Here is an 18339-nt window from a genome sequence, read left to right on the forward strand (position 1 = left end):
TCTCTGGAAAATAACCCTTCTTATTTTTTTATTCTCTTAAAAATGCTTTCTGTGCTCAAAGAAAATAAATAGTCAAATGAGTTGTTCATTTCCCTAATGTTGGATCATCTGTTCTCCCTCATTGGAGTTAGGAGAGACAAAAGCAGGGAACTAACAAGCTTCCAAGAAGCTAAGATCAACGCAGTATTATAATCAAAAAACAACTGTTATGACACCGTATTGCATGTGGAAGAAGCCCTAAGTTGCAGGTTGCCTGACTCTTTGGAGCCAGTGGTAGTACACCGGACGGTTGCTGTTGCAAACTAGCAAAGAGATGTTCTGTGCCTACATTAGTTTGTACGTATTTTTATTTGACTTTTCAGATTTTCACTTTACATTCACATGGAGGAATTGGCAGTTACTTCAAGAAGCAGCCATAATCAGGATTGGAATAAATTTAGTTATCTGCAAATCCATATTTCAACAGCTGGAAGAATAATTTTCGTGATCTGCAAGTCCATATTTCAACAGCTGGAAGAAGCAAGAAGTGTTATTTTGAAGCTTGGGGTTACTTTCTGGTAAGTTTTCTTTTGTAGTCACTTCAGAGAGACAACAGGTTACACCATTTGCTAATCCTGTTGGCAGACCTTAGCACTTTCCAGTGTTGTAGAGCTGTCCTGAGTCCCACAGTCTGAACTTTTCACTTCAAGCAAGATAGTTTTATAATCACTGAGAGGTAGCTTCAGTGTCTGGATGCATGTTGAGAGAGTAGCCGGCATAGCAGAGCCTTTGAGTGCTGTTGGAGACACACAGCAAAGTGATGAGTGAAGCTGGAGCACTCGGTGAATAGCTCTGGTCCTCTAAAGACAGACAAAGCTATGGGGTGTGCCCTAACATTTTGGGGGGATTTGGATGCAATGATGTTTTGTTACTCTCTGTATTTAATATTTTGAATCCGTTTTCTTTCAGTTCAATCCCGATGACTGCTGAAGGCAGTCCAGTTGAAAACCTGCTGAAATAGCATCTTCCAGGTTTCCAAAACTGCCTTCTACAGCTTGACTCCAGCATACCATGTTTTACTGCTGGCATCTTCTCTAGAGCTGTACCACCTGTGTTTTGCTTGGCAGGTAGCTCTCCTTCTTTCCTTTCTTATTGGTTCAAGCGTAAACCAGGAGACCACATACCCTGCTTGTTCCCAACTTCTTATCCCAAATGCTTTTGAAAAGGTAGCAGAACCAAGCTGGAGACAGTGTCCCAGAAAGGTCTTATAAGACAAGGTATGTATCAAGTGACTCAAAACAAGGTGACATAAGTGAGGGCACAGGGCCAAGCGTTCTTACCAAATTCAGTTTATGTGCTTCATCTTAGGTCTGATTCAACAATCCAGACTGGTCCAGCAAGTACATAACCATGGAGGTGGGCTGAATTGTGACCTGGAAAGGCTGAGAATGACACGTATTTGTGTATCTTTTCAAGAACATATAAATGCTGTTCTTCAGTGCTAATGTATTAAACTATGAGCTCAAGGTAACATTACAGACTCCATATTGAAGACATTTCAGATACCAAAATCAAGAGTCCTAAATCCCTTGAAATCATCAGGCCAGGAGTGCTTTGCTAAGGATCTTTTTCTCCTGAGCACTTACCGTTCCTCTCCGTGCTTGGGCTGCACTGTCCTCTGCAAGGAATGCCAGGCAGTGTGTTAGCAGCAGAGCAGACTGCCACTGAACAGTGCACATACACCTGAGAAGAAGCAGAACCATTTGATCCACATGAGATCTCTCTTGCAGAGCACTGTTATGCCTTTTGTTCTCCTTTTGCAGAAGTTACAGCTGATTAGACTCAGGTTTGTCTGAACACTTGCATATGACACCTTCTAGCTGAACCTGCTTTGAATTTCAAATTTGGTGTCAAAGAAGCCCTCAGGCAGTTTGGTAACTGAGAGGCTGAGATGAGAGAAGTGAAAACCTCATGAGCCTCGGAGAGGCTGAGTGTTAAAGCTAGACAGAAACTCAATCTTGCGCTAGATGCAGCTGCCCGTTTAGGAAGTAGCACATGCCAGAATTGCATCATGTTCATTTCTAGCAAGTTCACAAGTTGAACAACTCAAAAAAGGCCAAGTAAAAAAAGTCATGTGCTTAAGCTGCCTAGACAGTGGTGCTGCCATGACTTGAGCTAGAATCAACTCAACTGGGTACCCGAGGTACAATGCACTCCCAGATGACTGTCCTGGGTTTTCTTTGCTCTTCTTACAATGTTGAAGGAAAACAGATTCTCCAAAATGTAAGGCCAGACACACATTCCTCTGCTTCCCTGCCTACTGGGCTGGCTTCTGAGCAGATGTCTGACTGGCAGGTGAGAGATGACAGGGTCAAATTCCTGTTGCATGTTATGGTGTAAAAGTTGAGTTTTCTGTTCTAGACATGTTCAGTTGAAGTGCTGTGAATATGTCCCTATAAAATCTCAAGAACACCATATAAAAATCATATTTACATACCAAATTTCATTGTTTACTCCAGACTGTCCAATTTCAAGTCACTGGAATCATGTTACAGAGGGGATTTGAGAAGAGAACTAAATTAAATCTACACTCCAGTCAGGCTACTTGGGCTGGACGCTGGATAGGTTTTAACTCTTTGAGGTATTTAAATTGGCTGGGTTTTTAATTGATCTTAAGAAGTACTCCAGATTGGGTCCATGAATGGTAGATGAGCCTTTTACTTAACCTTACCTGTTTCAGTCGATGTGTCAGGGTCCTTACTGCCAGCCTTTTGAAATGAGAAGGGTGTCTCACTCTAGAGCTAGCAGCTACTGAGCAGAACTCTGCAACATACTCACTGCCATTAATCTCACACCTATTTGAGAGAACAGATCAAAAGATCTAGAAGAAATCATAGTTCCTCTGATGAACACATTGGTCATTCAGTTACTACTTGCCCATCCACAGTGATGTTCCACCTTGGGGTGCTGTTGAAATCTAGAGACCCTGTCACCCAACAGTTATCCAGGTATAACTCAGCATCAGGGCTCTCATCTTTCAGCTCCACCTCGAGAAACACAGGCTCTGTGGGTCGCTTGAGTATCGCCACGTCGGGCTCGTAGAAATCCACGAAAGATTCACCTTGAGAAAACATCAGGGGATTTTGTTATAGGTTAAAATTTTTAGATCAAAGCACGTGTGGAGTTTTTCTGATTTTTTTTTTTTTTTTTTTTTTTTTTTTTAAGACTTACTTTTGGACACTCTTGAAACTACATTCAGAGCTTGTCTTATCCTTCTGTGTACTGCAGATAAGGAAATGTTGGTGATGTTCTTTAGTAGAAAGCAGATTACAAGTGAAAAAGTCACAGAAGTTCCAAATTGTAGGAAGATCATAGAATCATAGAATGTCTTGGGTTGGAAGATACCCCAAGGATCATCAATTCCAACCCCCCTGCCACAGGCAGGGCCACCAACCTCCAGATCTGGTACTAGACCAGGCTGCCCAGGGCCTGACCATCCAACCTGGCCTTGAACACCGCCAGGAATGGAGCATCCACAGCCTTTCTGGGCAGCCTATTCCAACACCTCACCACTCTCTCTGTGAAGAACTTCCCCCTGACATCTAATCTAAACCTTCCCTCCTTGAGCTTAAAACTACTCCCCCTTGTCCTATCTCTCTCTACCCGAGTAAAAAGCTAATTAAAAGAAAAAAGACAATTGCCTACCTGCAGAATTTGACCTTGGCACTATTGTACCAGAGCCAGAGGGATGTGATGCAGAAGGCTTGGTAATGAAGGCACCTAGCATCACTGTCTCTTTTGCTCGATAGTAGCACAAGACTGTTAAACTATAATAGGAAAAACAGTAAGGTATGTGTTCTCTTTCCACCACCAAAGTGTGTTGCCATTGAGCAGTTGCTGCTCCTACCTGTAGTCTGGATCTCTTGTGATTGTCGGCTGGCTTTGTCCTGGAAGAATCTCTTTCTCATAAGAGATTTCATTTTCATAAACAATGTGATCACCTTCAAACTGTGCATATAGGAAGCTCATTAAAAACCAGATTTTCTCGGGTTCTGGGGCAAGGCAACAAAAGAGAAAATGCAGAAAAGACAGAGACTTACCCTTACTGAAGTGCCACAGGTGGTGACATGGAATTTGAAGAAGGCATGTTCTTTGTTATACTCTTTAGGCTTGCATGAGCTATCCCTTAGTTGGGTTCTACTCATATCAATGCCAGGAACTGTCTTCATTTGGGCAGATAGAATTACAGTACCATCTGGGTAGCATACTGAGAAAATCAGAGTTGGTTGTAAACTCAAGGGAAGAAGTACAGACCTCTTTGTTGATTGACCATTTTTACAACTTACATATAAATGCTGGGGAATTAAAATTGCAGCTAACAGAGAATGTCTGCAAGGTCTCCATGGTTCTCACTTTCCTTAGGGCAACATCAAACCTTGCTTTAATTTTCTGGAAGGACACTTCCTGTGAAGGAGGGGATGGAAGAGATCTCCTGTTAAGGCCAAAATTCTGCTCTTTAGTTTGTGCCATTTGAATACCAAAAAGTCATGAGAGTTTTGTCAGTGTGACAACTCAAGCCTGATGGAGCATGGAGGCAGGAGTTTTCTGTTATGAATTAATTTGTCACTGTCAAAGAGAGATAAATTTTGTCTGATTATTGTAAAATGCTCCAGATATTTACTACCACATCAATTTTAACATTTCTACAAGACGTTCCTTTAAAAGGAACATCAAAGTTATGTTGAAATACAGTTTTTGGCTTTGCGCAGAAGGGACATTTTGCCTCTTCTTACTATTAACGCTAAGGAGTCTGTTTTGAACACTTGGTGCACATCTTTTAGCATTAGCACTGCAGATCATGTAACACATGGCATTACCAGAAGAGTCTGCGTTGATAACTCTTGTTCTCCTTGCACTGGTTTAGAGTCATCCCCTCTACAGGTTTTCCAATACCCGTTATACTATGGCACTGTGGCAGTGTAACTATATCTGTATGGACAAACAGCCCTACGTGCTTTAAAGAAGGCTGTTAACGCAGTTCACATACCTCATAGATGACTCCCACAGCAAACAGAGGTATTTGCAGGATCAGATGAGTAGCATTGGTAGCTGTCAGGTACCCATTTGTATGTGCAGTGTGCCTGTTCAGAAGCTTGGTGCCAAGGTACAGGTTCCAGTACTGGTGCAGGCCAAAACCAGGAATGATCAGGTAGAGGTTTTCTTCGTCACAGTAACCAGCTGCTTCTGGTATTTCTGTGGGAGGAGGTGGGATAAAGAGTTAGCAGTGAATGAGGGTTTGCCTCAGGCACAGATCTGTATCTGTCAATTTTGCACTGGCACTGCAGCAGTGCACACATGTATTGGCATCACCTATGGTTGTTGGCTGTGCTGTGGATGTACAGCTCACAGTCAGCAGGATCTGGAATCCTCATACTTTAGCCCTGGCCTGCCAGCTTGCTGACAGGATTGCTCCCTGTTTAGTAATGCAAGATGGACTACGTATGTAAATTGATTTTTTTGGTCAGTCTTCTTTAGGCTGAGCTCAGAGCAACTTTGAAGATGGAACAGGACAGTGAAGAGACTGTCACCTTTGGGACATCCAAAATCTAAGAAGTTTGAAAAAATACCAACTGGACCTCCTGGCTGTTTCAATAAGCTGCTAAATTCAGCTCGTAGCAGATGATTTTCTCTTTATAGAAATGTTCTCTTTGGAGTTCACAGCAATTTATTTGCATTTTGTCCTGGACACAGAGGCAGAATTGCATTTGAGGACAAACTGAAATTCGTAGCAATGTCTGAAAGTTTTGCCAGTAGATGTATGTTCAAGTTATGAGGCATCTTGTTCGCTGAGTTTGCTAGCCAACTACTTTCACACACTGGTTTTTATAGCTCTCAGTGTCTCGAGGGCAGATTGTCTTGCCAGTATGCAGAAGAGCTGCCATCAGAAAAGCAGCAAGTTGGCCTGGTTACCAATAATGAGCTATTGAAGGGTGGGGTTTTCCCAAAAGCTCTCATCCTCAGCCTAACTCCCCTGTGAATTCAATGAAAATCATCCATGCTGTTGATGCAAACCATTCAATACTGTGGCAAAACTTACCAATATCTGCAATCACACATTCCACCTCTGCAGAATGATAATAGGGTATCATCTCTGGACCCACGCTTATAGTGTAGTTAACAAGAAGGGTATATTTTGTTTCATTTCTATTCACATACTGAAAGAGAGAGAAGTATAAGGCTGTGGTAGCAATGGCTTCCAGCGCAGACAGAGATGCATACCCTGAGCAGCACTAAATAATCATTCTAGCACTCTCCTCTCCCTAACAAACAGCTTTTCTCCAAAAACATCGCTTCAGTTGGCCTAAAACTATTCAGAAATCTGGACTGGATTCAACAGCTCTGTTGGCCAAACATAAATATGGAGAATATAGTGCTGCTCAGAAAATGGAGGCAGAAGCCTGCTAGCGAAAGAGCACAAAGAGGGAGGTCTGGGTCCAAATCCTTGTCTTTACTGTGGTCTGAATGCAGGAGAATGATCAATTGGTAAGGTAGAAGATATGAGGAGGTGCTATGAGAAATTTCTCAACATTCTCATTTATTTCAGTAAAAGTGCCCCTGAAGCTAAACCTGCTGTTCAACCTGAAAGAAGTATGAAACGAAATGTTGTGGCTTCCTTTGCTCCTTAATGCAATTTAACTGTGGTTTGACTGCAGTCTGAAATTATCTGTGCAAGTCCAGATCCCGTGCGTTCACAGTGTTGTTCCTTGTAACAGAAAATAGCACTGCAGCTCTGCGTGATTTGGTCAAAAAGGTGGCAGAGGTGCGGCTCAGCATCCTCCCACTAAAATGAGAGGCTGAATTCCCTCTGCAAGTTTATACTTTTTAGAAATATTTAGATTACAAACGGTCTGAAGCTGAACAGAATTACATATCAGCCTGTACTTATCCGTGTGGTGCTTGCCCTGTGCCAACAGGCAAATGGCTCTGCATAAAAGCAGGTTTGGGAGTCACTGGATGTTGGTAATGGCTGGTTTGCAGGATTGTAGTAATTGATTTATTTTTCCAAGGGACTCCTGTTTCAAGGGGCAGCATTTAACAGAGATTTGACAAACTTCTTCCTGCTCAGCATTGTGCTTGGAAATTAACTGTGCTGACAGACACTAAAGGAAGTCATATTTCATGCTATCTAGCTACCCTTGATGCTGCAGAGGTCTAGGGAGAGCAACATGCAACAGACAAATCTCTAATCTTAATTCAGATGAGTTCAGAATCACTGACACCTTTAATAAAGGAATAATAAAGGAATGATAAAAGAATGGTTGTTGATTAATAAGAGACAGGCAATTGTTCAGCAAAAGGACTGCCCTACTTCCTCCACACAGCAGAGATCTACTGTATCTTACCTCCTTTAGAACGTATGGATCATCAAAGGAGACTTCCAAGATAAATTCTTTCGTTCCATTAGAAAAAGGAGTTTCATAGATCTTATACCCATGCTGCTGTGCTTCTCTGAGGGTAAATGGCACATTTCCTATTGTTATTGCCACCAGAGAGACATCAGGAAGAAAGTGTCCAAATGCAACATTAAATATCTTTTCCTCTGGCAGAGTATCTGTAGGGAGAGAACACCAAATTATTGCTGATGTGGATCAAGTAACTAAGACAGTTGGGGTGGCCTCCCATTCATGTTCCAGGAAACTTAGCCAACAGCCATCTCTTTAATGGCCCTGATTAATGACTGTTTGTATTCTAGTCAGATCTGAAATACTCTGAGTACATGGGAATTGCTTCAAGCTGCGAGAGATTAACAACAAATATATACATATATACAACCTCACAGAAAGCGGGTTCGGTAACTTTCTAGAGGTGCACTATGACATGCAATGACTTTTCAGCCGTGGAATCTAGAATCCACTTCAGCTGCATAAAATAGGGGAAAACTATGATAATAAATGCTAAGGGGCTCTTCTAAAATTTATTTTCTTTTAAGTATCAGTTATCCAAATATCTCTGAAAGATGTCTAGTGCCTTAGTGCATTGGAAAATATCATTTAAGAAAATACAAACATTTCTGCACCACTGTTTTACATGATGATTTCAGTATTTTTCAGATAACAAATGCAAGCTGGTTTGAGGAGAAAATGCCGTTTGTGGACACTGGCCTCAGACAGTTCTTCCCCTCAGTGTGATTATTGCATAATGCAACATCTTTACTCTAGATCTTTATTCTTGGAAAAAAATCTGGTGGTTGGAGTGACAGAAATGTTCTTATCAGCAACTTAAAATTGTCGTTTCATCTCATAAAGACAGGGGATAAATGGTACACTTATGCGTGCTAAAGGTTCATTTTGTTTTTTTAATGCCTCGAATCTTGTCTTTGGCTAGCAAATTGGAAGTGGGAGTTGAGAACATTCTGGCGAATATCGATGTGTAGCAAAGGTCGAATGGAGCAACACATTGCAGCAGAAGGATGAGAGTGGGAAAGTCAAAGGGAAGAATGACTTACTGTTGATAACAGTTGGTATTTGTGGCATGAAAGGTGTAGTGATGGATTTGATGACAGTATACTTAGTGGTTTGCCAGTCTGCATCTGTCCACGTGTGCTCCAAGAACAAGTCAATGCTGTAAATGATTCCATATACACCGCCAGATACAGAACTCTAGGAGGTAAAATCTGTGATTAGGCCTCAATAGTCAAAGCCTCAATGAAGGAATGATGGAATAAGGTTTAAATTCTTACACTAGGAAGGAAAAACAGTGTTGTAGGGAAGTTTGGGATGGATTTTGCTATGTTAGGATCTTGTTTCTTTGCCTGGCCCGTTTGTCAGGTCCATGTTTTGCTCACATGCTGCTGAGATCCTTAGTGAGGTAGTATTGGGTCTGGGACATTCTCAGTAAATTTAGTAAATAAGTTTAGTATTTGCATGTATTTTCTTTTTTAGCTGTCACTGGGCAATCAGTTGTGTCTCTCATTCTGTCCCATTTTGCTTGGAAAATTTTTCAGCGCTTCAGCAGCTCTTCAGACTAAGTGTGCCCGGTGCTATTGTGCCCATGGTGATGTAAGTATCCACTGATACACCAAAAAGTTAACTGCTGAGGAGGATAAGTCAAAGTCACACCACTGTCACCTTCATAACTTAACTAGTCAAGAGTCTTGTGAGAATACTGCCAGCTCCATTTTTACTTTTAACATTTCTTTGGTCTCTGCCTCTGTGCCTGTAACTATAGATTGACACAGATTACGCTATGTCCAAAACAAGTGGCTGGGCCCAAATTATGTTCTGGCAGTGAACCCTGTTTCGTGTTAACTCATGATGACTGCATGGAAGTTGTCTGGGAAACTGCTCATTGACCTGGCCAGAAATATTCCAGGACCAGATCCTAATGTAATAATGTAGATGATTGAACTGCAGTGCCCAGGAATCCCTTATAATTTATTAGCATAGACGTTATCAGGAAAATACAGTCTTTTGCATCTACCGTGTTTTCTAATCAGAGATACTTTTGAGAAAGTTCTTTTGAGACACAGAGAGGGAGTATCTAGTCTTCTGGTATCGCTTGTATCTGAGAATTTTAAACAGCAATTGCTTTTTGGAACATGGCTTGGAAATGTTTTCCGTGGTGCATCATCCATCTAAAACGTATTAGTCTGTGACAGGTTCATACTAACCTTTAGTTTTCCTCCTTCTGCTCCAATGGGGATAGTTACTCCAATATGTGTCTTGTTGTGCTCCAGTAAGTAGTTGTTCTTGTCTGGGTTTACTATATATTGGCCGTCGACTCCCATTAGAATGGTTTTAGACAAAAAGGTGGATTCTTGAAGCACTAATGTGGGGATAATACTTGGTACAGTCCATGTCAGCGTAGTATCAGTGAAGCTGGTACCATCTGTTGAGTTAGACAGACAGTCCTAGAAGGCCGGGCAGTTGGAGTTACTAGTGAGCCTTCCCTCTGCAGTGGTTGTTTTCCTTGACTCCTTTTCACTAGAGCACTTCCACAGCTTTCACTAATGAAACACCTTGTAGAAAAGCCTGGATGGCTTTTCTGCCATACGAGACTTCAATTACCAGTTTCAAATGAGCAATTAATTTATTAATTACTGACAGTCATGCTCCCCCTTATCTGCTCTGTTGTCTTTTTTGTCCCAGAATTTTGCTTTACTGGCAAAGGAATAGGACACAGAGCCACTTGCTTGGATTTTTTTCCTAAAAATACTGGCTTCACGGTTATGACAATTTACGATATCCTTTTTCCTCACTGATTGATCAAATTATGTTCAGACTGAGCTGAGAGACAGAAGGTGCAGCTACCTCTGTTCTGCAAAAAGCCAGACTAACTCTACATCTCTACAGAAGAGGTCTAGGTGAGTCCCAAGGACAGGGCTTCATCCATGGATGGAGTTGTGTTGACAGTGAAGAACCAAAGGTGCTGAGGTTAGAACAGGGGATGCTCCCTTCCCTTCTGCAGCAATTCTATTTGTCTCCAGCTCTAATGCGGGAGTCTGAGAAACTAGACTAGGGGCCAAAAGTGCACCAGGAACATAAGTAATGTCACAGCAGGGAACAAACATGTTTGTTCAGGACTAAGGCCATGGACTCTTAGCTCATGCTGCTCAGAGGGAAGCTTGCAAACCTCTTCTCTTAAAGAGTAGGTCACAGGGAAACAGGGAGACTGTGTTTCTTACTAGCTACTTAGGTAGTAATTTTTGGTAAGCATGGAAGAAAACCTTACCAAGAGGACAGGAGACTGTCATGTCAATCAGCAAAAGTAACCACCGCTGCCTATACATAGAAGTGGAAGTGATCATGTTCATGTCTACACCACCGACCTGTTGGGATACAGGAAAAAAGACAAACTGATGTGCTAGGGAGGCAGTGGAAGAACTCAGTTTTGTTTCCAAGTGAGAGCAGCAACTCACCACACTGATTTCAGATTCATTGCTGTGGTAGGGAGCACGGAGGTACACTCGGGAAAGTGTGTTATTAAAGCTGTAGCCCAGTTTTGCTGCATCGCTTACCAGTATTCTCTTTCTCCCTGATGGAGAAACAAACATCAGTTGCCATACCTGGTATGCAACATTCTGAGTCTGCAAGAGAGAGATGAGCTGCATCAGATCAAAGTCTATCTTATAAATAGTTGTGATGTTGTAGTATCTGTTCTATCACTAGGACACAACTGGTCCACCCAGACAAGAAACATGCTTGATATATAAAAAACTAAGGAATTTTCTATAGAGATAGTCCCATACCAACCCTGTCAGAAACTCTCATTGTTGCCCTTGTTCAAATCCCCTTGGAAAAAATGCCTGTACAGTTAATAAGATGATTGCCTTTGTGTCTGTCAAATATTGGAACAGTGGAGTAGTCACGTGACAGAATACCTTTTATCAAAAGTGGCCATGCTGTGTCAAAGATAAGATGAGATGAATGTCTGTTGTGGTCTAGAATGGCCTCCTTCTCAAATGGTTTCCATGTTTGTGTGAGGGGGTGGGGGTGTGGGAGGTAACCAAAAGGAAAAATGGCCATATGAAGAAAGTGAAACGTAAAAAAAATAGAACAAGCATATAGATTTGCCTCCTAATACTTTCCAGCCTCAAATTATTTTCAACTCAGAGACTCTTGAGCTTTCTGTCGCTTCTTTGTATGTCCTATTGGATTTTGCCTATATGAACGTTTCCAGGCTATCCTTGACACCAAGCAAGATTTTAGCAGCCACATCTTTTGGCAGGATATTTGACAGCTTCACTACCCATTGCGTGAAGAACTGCCTACCTTTGTCTGTTTTGTACTCAGTTTCCACAAACATAAGAAGCGAATGGCTCTGGTCTCCCTCCTAAGTGTTTTTTTTTGCAATCTAGATCTCTAAGAAAACTTGAGAGCGTTTTTGAGTACTTGGTGACATCTTTGTTGTATCCCTGTTTTTGACAGAGATGGGAGTTGTGCCCTGAGCATTACTCATGAGGTTACCAAGAAGAAGCAGGCTAGAAGCTGCTAGAAAAGACTCCTTCATACCTCTGGCAGTGCTGACATCCATGCTACGGTGTAGTCATTTGAAACTGCAGGGACATCAGTCTTCACTGACACCTGGGAACACAGAAGTTATTATTTGGAAACAAGCAAATCTTCAGCATTATTATAGGCATAGGAGGCAGGTAGAGGATTTTCAAATTTATTTTCCACTGTCTGTATGGATTTAGCAAGTTGCATTCCCTGCAGGTGATTAAAATGTGTCCTGAAGGGTTCTGCACTCTTTTAAGTTCCATGACTTTAAACTGGAGGTCAAAACCATTGCATTTTTAATGTTTCATGTACAAAAGGAGGAGTACTTTTGTGTATAACCAGGTAAATCAAAGGTCCTGTTTCATAACTGGCAAGCTGAAGACTAAATCATTCTGTAGAGACTTCCAGAGGCATCTGGTTCTCTTCACTGAAGGTACAGGGAAACAGGCAACTTGTTATGACAGAACTGGTTCCCCCTTCCCATGCAGGCTGTGCACCCAGGAATGCTGATAGAAGGTTGAACAGCCAAAACTAGAAATAGGCAGGCTCTAGCTCACAAGGGGTGTCCTCTGAGTTGCATGATGCAATGGTTTCCAGGTTTTAATATTTCATACAGAAGAATAACATCCTTGTTTGTGCTGCAGCACTCTATAACATGAAATTATTGCCACGAATAGGTCAGGCTGCATCACTGCTGATTTTCTTATAGGGTCAAGCTTACAGCATCTGTATACTTCTCTGAATTTTCACTGCATGTAAATACCTGTGGCAAATAAATGTTTTATTGATAAGCATCCACAGCTGCAGCCTATGCTGAATAGCAGCGTGCATCCCAACCTATGTCTGATGGGAGGTTGTGGAGGTTGCTGTGCTTGGAGAGAGCTTGGATGTGGCTTTGCCTGTAGTGGTAAAACTTTTACCTCCATGTAGTTTTCTTCACACACAATTTCTCTCGAGGCCCAGGAAGAGTAGGAGCAGTACATAGGGTAGGTGTAGGTCACAGCTGCCCTCATGCTTGCAAATGAGGAGACCTTAATGTTCACAGTCAGTGAAAACAGCTCATCTGCCTGAGGGAAAATGGAGGTAAAGCACTCTTGACTAGCTCCATTACAAGGTCTTCTTGATCCTTCAGTCCTGCAGGAGCTGAATGTGAAGCCATGGGCTATGCTTCTATCTGACATGGAAGTATATTTATCTACAGAAACGCAAACAAAGGCAAAACCCTCCCGAAAATAATTTCAGTCTAAAAATCTTGGTCATTGCACAACACAGTGTACACCCCCTGTTCACGTTAACATAAGATTTCCCCATACATTTCTACCTTATTTTCTCTGTGGGACTTTCAGGACAAGCCAGAAAATATGCGGGCAAGATAAGAAGGTTTTTCTCTGGTATGTTCTGTTTCTAGGTTTATTTAGTTTTGACTAACATTAGAAATTAGAAATCCAGGCTAAACTTTATACATATTTTAGGAAGGAGTGAATCACCTTCCGGAGATGCCTGATTCTCTCCATTGACTATTGTGGAAGCATAAACAACTAGTTTAGACCAGACGTTATCTTTCAGATGGCTAAAGTTACACCAGGCAAATTTGGATCTAATAGATGTGTGTGATCTACGTCCCTAGGCATGTGTTAACAGGCACATTACCACACAAATTAAGCCAGAAAATGATCTGCCAGAATCACACTGCAAATGTTGCTTTTTCAAGCAGATGCCTACTTCTTTCCAGAGAGGTTTTCAAGAAAGTCTCTGGCAAAACAGCAGTAACGAGGATATGCTTGGGGGCTGGCAGCTTATCAGCAGCACTACGCTGTCATTTCTTGGGGAGAGGAAATCCCACGTCAGTCACACTGAACAAACATCATACTGAAGAGCCATTGCCTCTTCGTTCCTACACACCATCAACACTAGTTCAAGTTCAATACTTCTTGGGTTCTCCAAACATGATGTTGGAATGCTATATAATGTCCCAATCTTGCCTTGCTGGAGAAGATGTACCATCTGAAGTGGCTTTAGGCCCATCTGTAGGTCTTACCTCATTGGCCACATGACAGCTGAGCACTGACGCGCGGAAGACGGGGTTGCCCCACACATCTTCTGACAGGACATAGCCACAGCGAGATGCTAGTTTGTCATCCAGCAGGACGGGGCCAGCATAAGGATCTACAGAAAAGGGCATTGGGAAATGACATGTGGATTGGAAAGCTGAAAGCAGTGGGTTGAGCAGAACTGAGTCCTCCTCACGTTGCTCTCTTCAGAACAGAAGTCCAGCTGGGGTGGGTGTGCTCCAACAACATGTGTTGTTAAGAAGCTGGCAAAGCTCTGCTGGTGTGTGTTAGAGAGCATGTGATAGTCTGGCATGTCTCATGCTCACCCACATTACATGCATACACTTCAATGCCCATTGTGCTGTGTCCAGAAGCTTGTGCCACAGCCCTCTTGAAGCGCTGTTACCGAGTTCCACCAAGATATCACATGTGTTCCTCCTTTCCTGATTTTACTCTCAAAAAAAGAGTTACGGGCCATACATTTCTAAAAATCCTCAAGATGCATTTTGGACAGGCAGTTCTACGAGTGGGTCAGGTTTGCTCATCTTGGCAGGATGCTGTGTGCTGTTAGGCCTATGGGAGAGCCAAGTAATAGGCACATTGGGAGCTGGCTGTGCTCAGCTCTTGATGCTGGTAGAATTAACGACATCATATTCTGTTAATTATCTGCTTTTCTGATTAAGGAGCTATTTTGGTCTTGGGTTAGACACAAGAATCTGTACAAATAGATAGGGTTTAATTAGCTGTCATTGTAATTTCAAGATTTATCTGTCATCTTTATATGTCGAACAGTACTAATAACTGCTGTTTCAGTAGATGTATTCTTGCAGCCAGGATAGACTAAGCAGATAAGTGAGAGGAATTTTGGAAGAGGAGAAAATAGCTTTCATGAGACCAACTGATAGAGCTGGAAGAAACAAACAACCTTTATGTGCCTGAAGGCTTGTATGTTTTTTCCAGCAATATCAGTTGCTCTCATAAAAGCTATCACTTCTCTCCACACCCTTGCTGTACTTGACTTTTTCAGTTCTGCCTCCAAATCAATCAAAAAAAGCTCACAACCCAGGAAAAAGTGGACTGATCTCAACAGAAAGAAATCTGTTTTGGGGTCAAATTGCATACTTTGTTCAATTCAATGCTAACATTTTCTGGTTTTCATCTTGGTTAAGTAGATTTTTGTTTTCCTCAGCAAAATGGAGACCATTTGTTCGATTTGATGTAGGACAGTTTGCTAATATCGTGATGCTGAATTAAAAAAAAAAAAAGAAAAAAAAATCCTTTATTTGCTGAAGTACTTGCTCAGCTCTCACTGAGAGTGTTTTCTAAGTATTACCCAGGCAATACTGCCATAGTCATTTATGCTGTCTAGGATGTATCCAAGTTGCAATTTCATCTTAGTTTCCCTCGTTAGATGTGAAAAGTCTCAGCAGAGAAAAACATGACATCCAAATGTCAGTCCTTCCTCATTGGACCATCCTTCCATCTTTCCTCTGGCAAGATACACGTAAGGGGCAAAGGGGCTGTGACTGTAGATACAAGCTTTGCTCACCAGTAGGACTGCTGGCCAGACTGAAGTGTGAGAGGCTAGGTGTAGGTAGGTTGTTTTGGGGTAAATGAGCAGCTAATTGCGACACAGATGGCAGCGGAATCCAGATCACATGCATGGTGATGGTGCAGGTGATTCCCCACCCATCACGGTGCTCAGGGCAGCCCCTTATGACTCACCGTTGATTTCCAGCTGGAAAAATTTCCCCTGGAGCAAAAGTTTATTCAGTTTCATCCAGAAAATTCTGGAGCGGCAACTGCTCTGTACCAAACCTGGTGAGGGCACATGGAGAGCAGATTAGCCAGTGGGACTGAAGGACAAGAGGCATTACTTCCTACAAGTGAAATGACCATCCTCGCTTCTCCCACTACCCTTTCACCAACCTGGGGGAGCCATCTGCCTCTCTTGTCCCACACAGAACAGCAAGAAAAGCATCCAGATCCTGCAGTGTAAACATAAGTGCAAACATTGGGGTGAGCAATAAAAAAACAAAAGATCAAGATGGAAAATGAAAGAACCAGCAACCAAAGCCTCAGTACCTGCATAACGAGTAACCCACAGCTTCCATCAGTCCACAGAGACCTGTGCATGGGCAGTGAAGTCCTCCTGACTGTGAAGGAAACTAATCCAGCTGTGGAGCTTAATCAGACGCAGGGGGAAAGGTAAATCTGACCTTTTACAACAGAGGTTGCGCCGTCTCCTCCAGCCCCTGAATGCTGCAGTGCCCTCCCACGTTATCTGAACTGTTGGCAGCAGGAGGCAGTGTCCCTCTCGCTCAGCCCCTGGGAGGGCAGAGCACCCTCCTGCCAGGAGTCCCAAGGTCAGGGGCTGCTGCTGAGCCCAGCTTTAGTGAGTGCAGCAGGGGGTGCTCACGGCTTTCCTTCAGGCCCTTCAAAGCAACCTCATTCCCGGTAAGCCAGTGGAGTAGCTTTGGCTTCAGGTCTCAAGTGCACATGAAACATGTCTCCGGAGATATTTTAATTGGGTCTATACAGGAAATACATTTTTGTTTCTGTGAAATGTCCCAATGACCCAGCCATGCCAGAGATAACAGCAGTTCTTTGGCAGCCACACTCTTCACTTTTGTGGATCCAGTTAGCTCGCCCTTTGATTTGTTTGATTATTGGACAGTGTTTTGTTGCAAACATCTTGTGCTCTGCTATCACTGGATCAGTCAGACCATGTACAGGTCTGTAAACGGCCAAACTTACTGCCTGGGAAGAGAAAGTTCGTGCTCCCGGTGGGAGCTGTGGCAGATGGGAGCATGCCAGGGGAGCAGGAAGGCTGAGGCAGAAATACAGCTTGTGTGGCATGGATGTGGTAAGGGGAGGTGGGGAATACAGGGCATTCAGAGTTCAATTACCTTTTTGTCTCCATTTTGGTGTTACCCAACCAATCTTAATTTACTGTTCTGATGTGTAAGCAGAGCTGTGCTAAGGAAATGGGACTGTTTTTATGGAGTGCTTCACACTGCTTTGGGGTCAACAAAAGCCAGCAAGAATGTCCACTCTCAGACCAGAGCCATTTTCCCATTAGTCCCCCTAGCTCAGAGGACCTCGGCAGTAACGGCAGAACCATACAGCCACCCTGCGAGATACATACACTCACTTCATACAGCGGGAAGTAGAATAGGAGTGCTCTGGAGCAGAGCCCTGGGGCTTCAGCAGTCCTGTAATGAATGCCCGTTGGCCATAAGACTCTTTCCCGTTCAGCAGGACCTGAAGTCCGACTTCTGCAGCGAACTTCTCGTGAGCTCGCATCGAACGCGCCGTGTGATCCCGGCCTGCGGTAACACCGTGTCCTCAGACTCAGAGTGACTCTTCATTGAATCCAGCTGCGGCTGAATTCGGCTGGAAGTGGCGGTGCTCAGATACCACAGTGATGAGTGTGGTGTAACAATGAGATTTTGATTTTTGAGTGAAAACTTCAGTATATTTGGATAGCAAACCGTTCCAATTCTGATAAGCCACTTCCAAGAGCCATGTAGCATCTCTCTGAGATATGGGAGTCAAGGTCTGAGGGAGCCATGTTTGAAAGAGCATGCTTGCAATTTATTAATGAACAGCCAGCCATCAGGGTAGGTACACAACTGCAATTAGCTGCCTTCTTTGCACAAGCAGTGGGGAGATGAATTTCTGCGTCTTTGGACAACTCAGAGCACCACGATTACTTTGCTTCTGGCAATACTTGTGGTCCTAAATATGGCAGGCATAACTTTGGATGTGACATAGTAATTGTGGTCAGCGTGCGATAGCCAGCTGTTGGCCTCGTTGTCAACCAAGCAAAGCAAAGCAAGTCCAGGTCAAATGGTTTTGGCTTCCAAGGATCACTTAACTGCTGCGGAAAGCATTGTTAGCATTGGGAGGCTGCTTGTGGTCCCTAAAGTCTCTCTGGTACTCATTATAAAGGTAGGGAGGATAAGCTTGTGCATTCCAGGTTATTATATTTTGTCTACTCAGTTTTCCTTGCTGTTCTGGCTGAATAAGAGCACCCATCCTCATGTTCTTTTAGGATAATAAACAGCTGCTGTGTTTCGACACTGAGATGATGGCATTCTGTGGTGGATAAGATGATTCATGTCTTGGGTTCTTTTGAGTGAAAGGTACTGTTTGAATGTAATGTTTTGGTTTCTCTCTTGTTTTTGTCTCTTTTTTTCTTTCTTTCCTGTACGGGTTTGGAACTTCTGCATTATATAATGTGATTGAAAGTTTAAAAACGGCCACTTGGAGCAGCATACATATAGCACCTCTCCCAGATAAGCTTG

General features: G+C 42.8%; 1 protein-coding gene across 4 annotated transcripts; it reads right to left on the minus strand.

Moving 5' to 3' along the window:
* Window positions 1-335: 335 nt before the first annotated feature.
* LOC125688722 (uncharacterized) lies at window positions 336-16321 on the minus strand. Of its 4 annotated transcripts, none has more exons than XM_048935069.1 (23): window positions 16115-16321; window positions 15959-16017; window positions 15755-15847; window positions 14017-14144; window positions 12899-13045; window positions 11991-12062; window positions 10898-11065; window positions 10711-10807; window positions 9650-9867; window positions 8486-8639; window positions 7383-7591; window positions 6077-6194; window positions 5027-5232; window positions 4326-4443; window positions 4080-4246; window positions 3887-3987; window positions 3685-3806; window positions 3211-3261; window positions 2938-3100; window positions 2711-2834; window positions 1626-1722; window positions 1320-1421; window positions 336-775 (listed from the first exon to the last, which is right to left on the minus strand). In XM_048935069.1, exons 1-22 carry the CDS (start codon window positions 16141-16143, stop codon window positions 1339-1341), a joined length of 2724 nt encoding a protein of 907 aa, XP_048791026.1. In that variant the 5' UTR covers window positions 16144-16321; the 3' UTR covers window positions 336-775; window positions 1320-1338. The 4 variants fall into 4 exon arrangements, with proteins under 4 accessions (XP_048791026.1, XP_048791024.1, XP_048791025.1 ...); XM_048935067.1 differs by having other exon boundaries at window positions 2917-3100; XM_048935068.1 differs by lacking the exon at window positions 336-775 and adding an exon at window positions 793-1219 and having other exon boundaries at window positions 2917-3100.
* Window positions 16322-18339: the final 2018 nt, after the last annotated feature.

This window comes from Lagopus muta, chromosome 2, assembly GCF_023343835.1.
Source record: "Lagopus muta isolate bLagMut1 chromosome 2, bLagMut1 primary, whole genome shotgun sequence".
NCBI lineage: Eukaryota > Metazoa > Chordata > Aves > Galliformes > Phasianidae > Lagopus > Lagopus muta.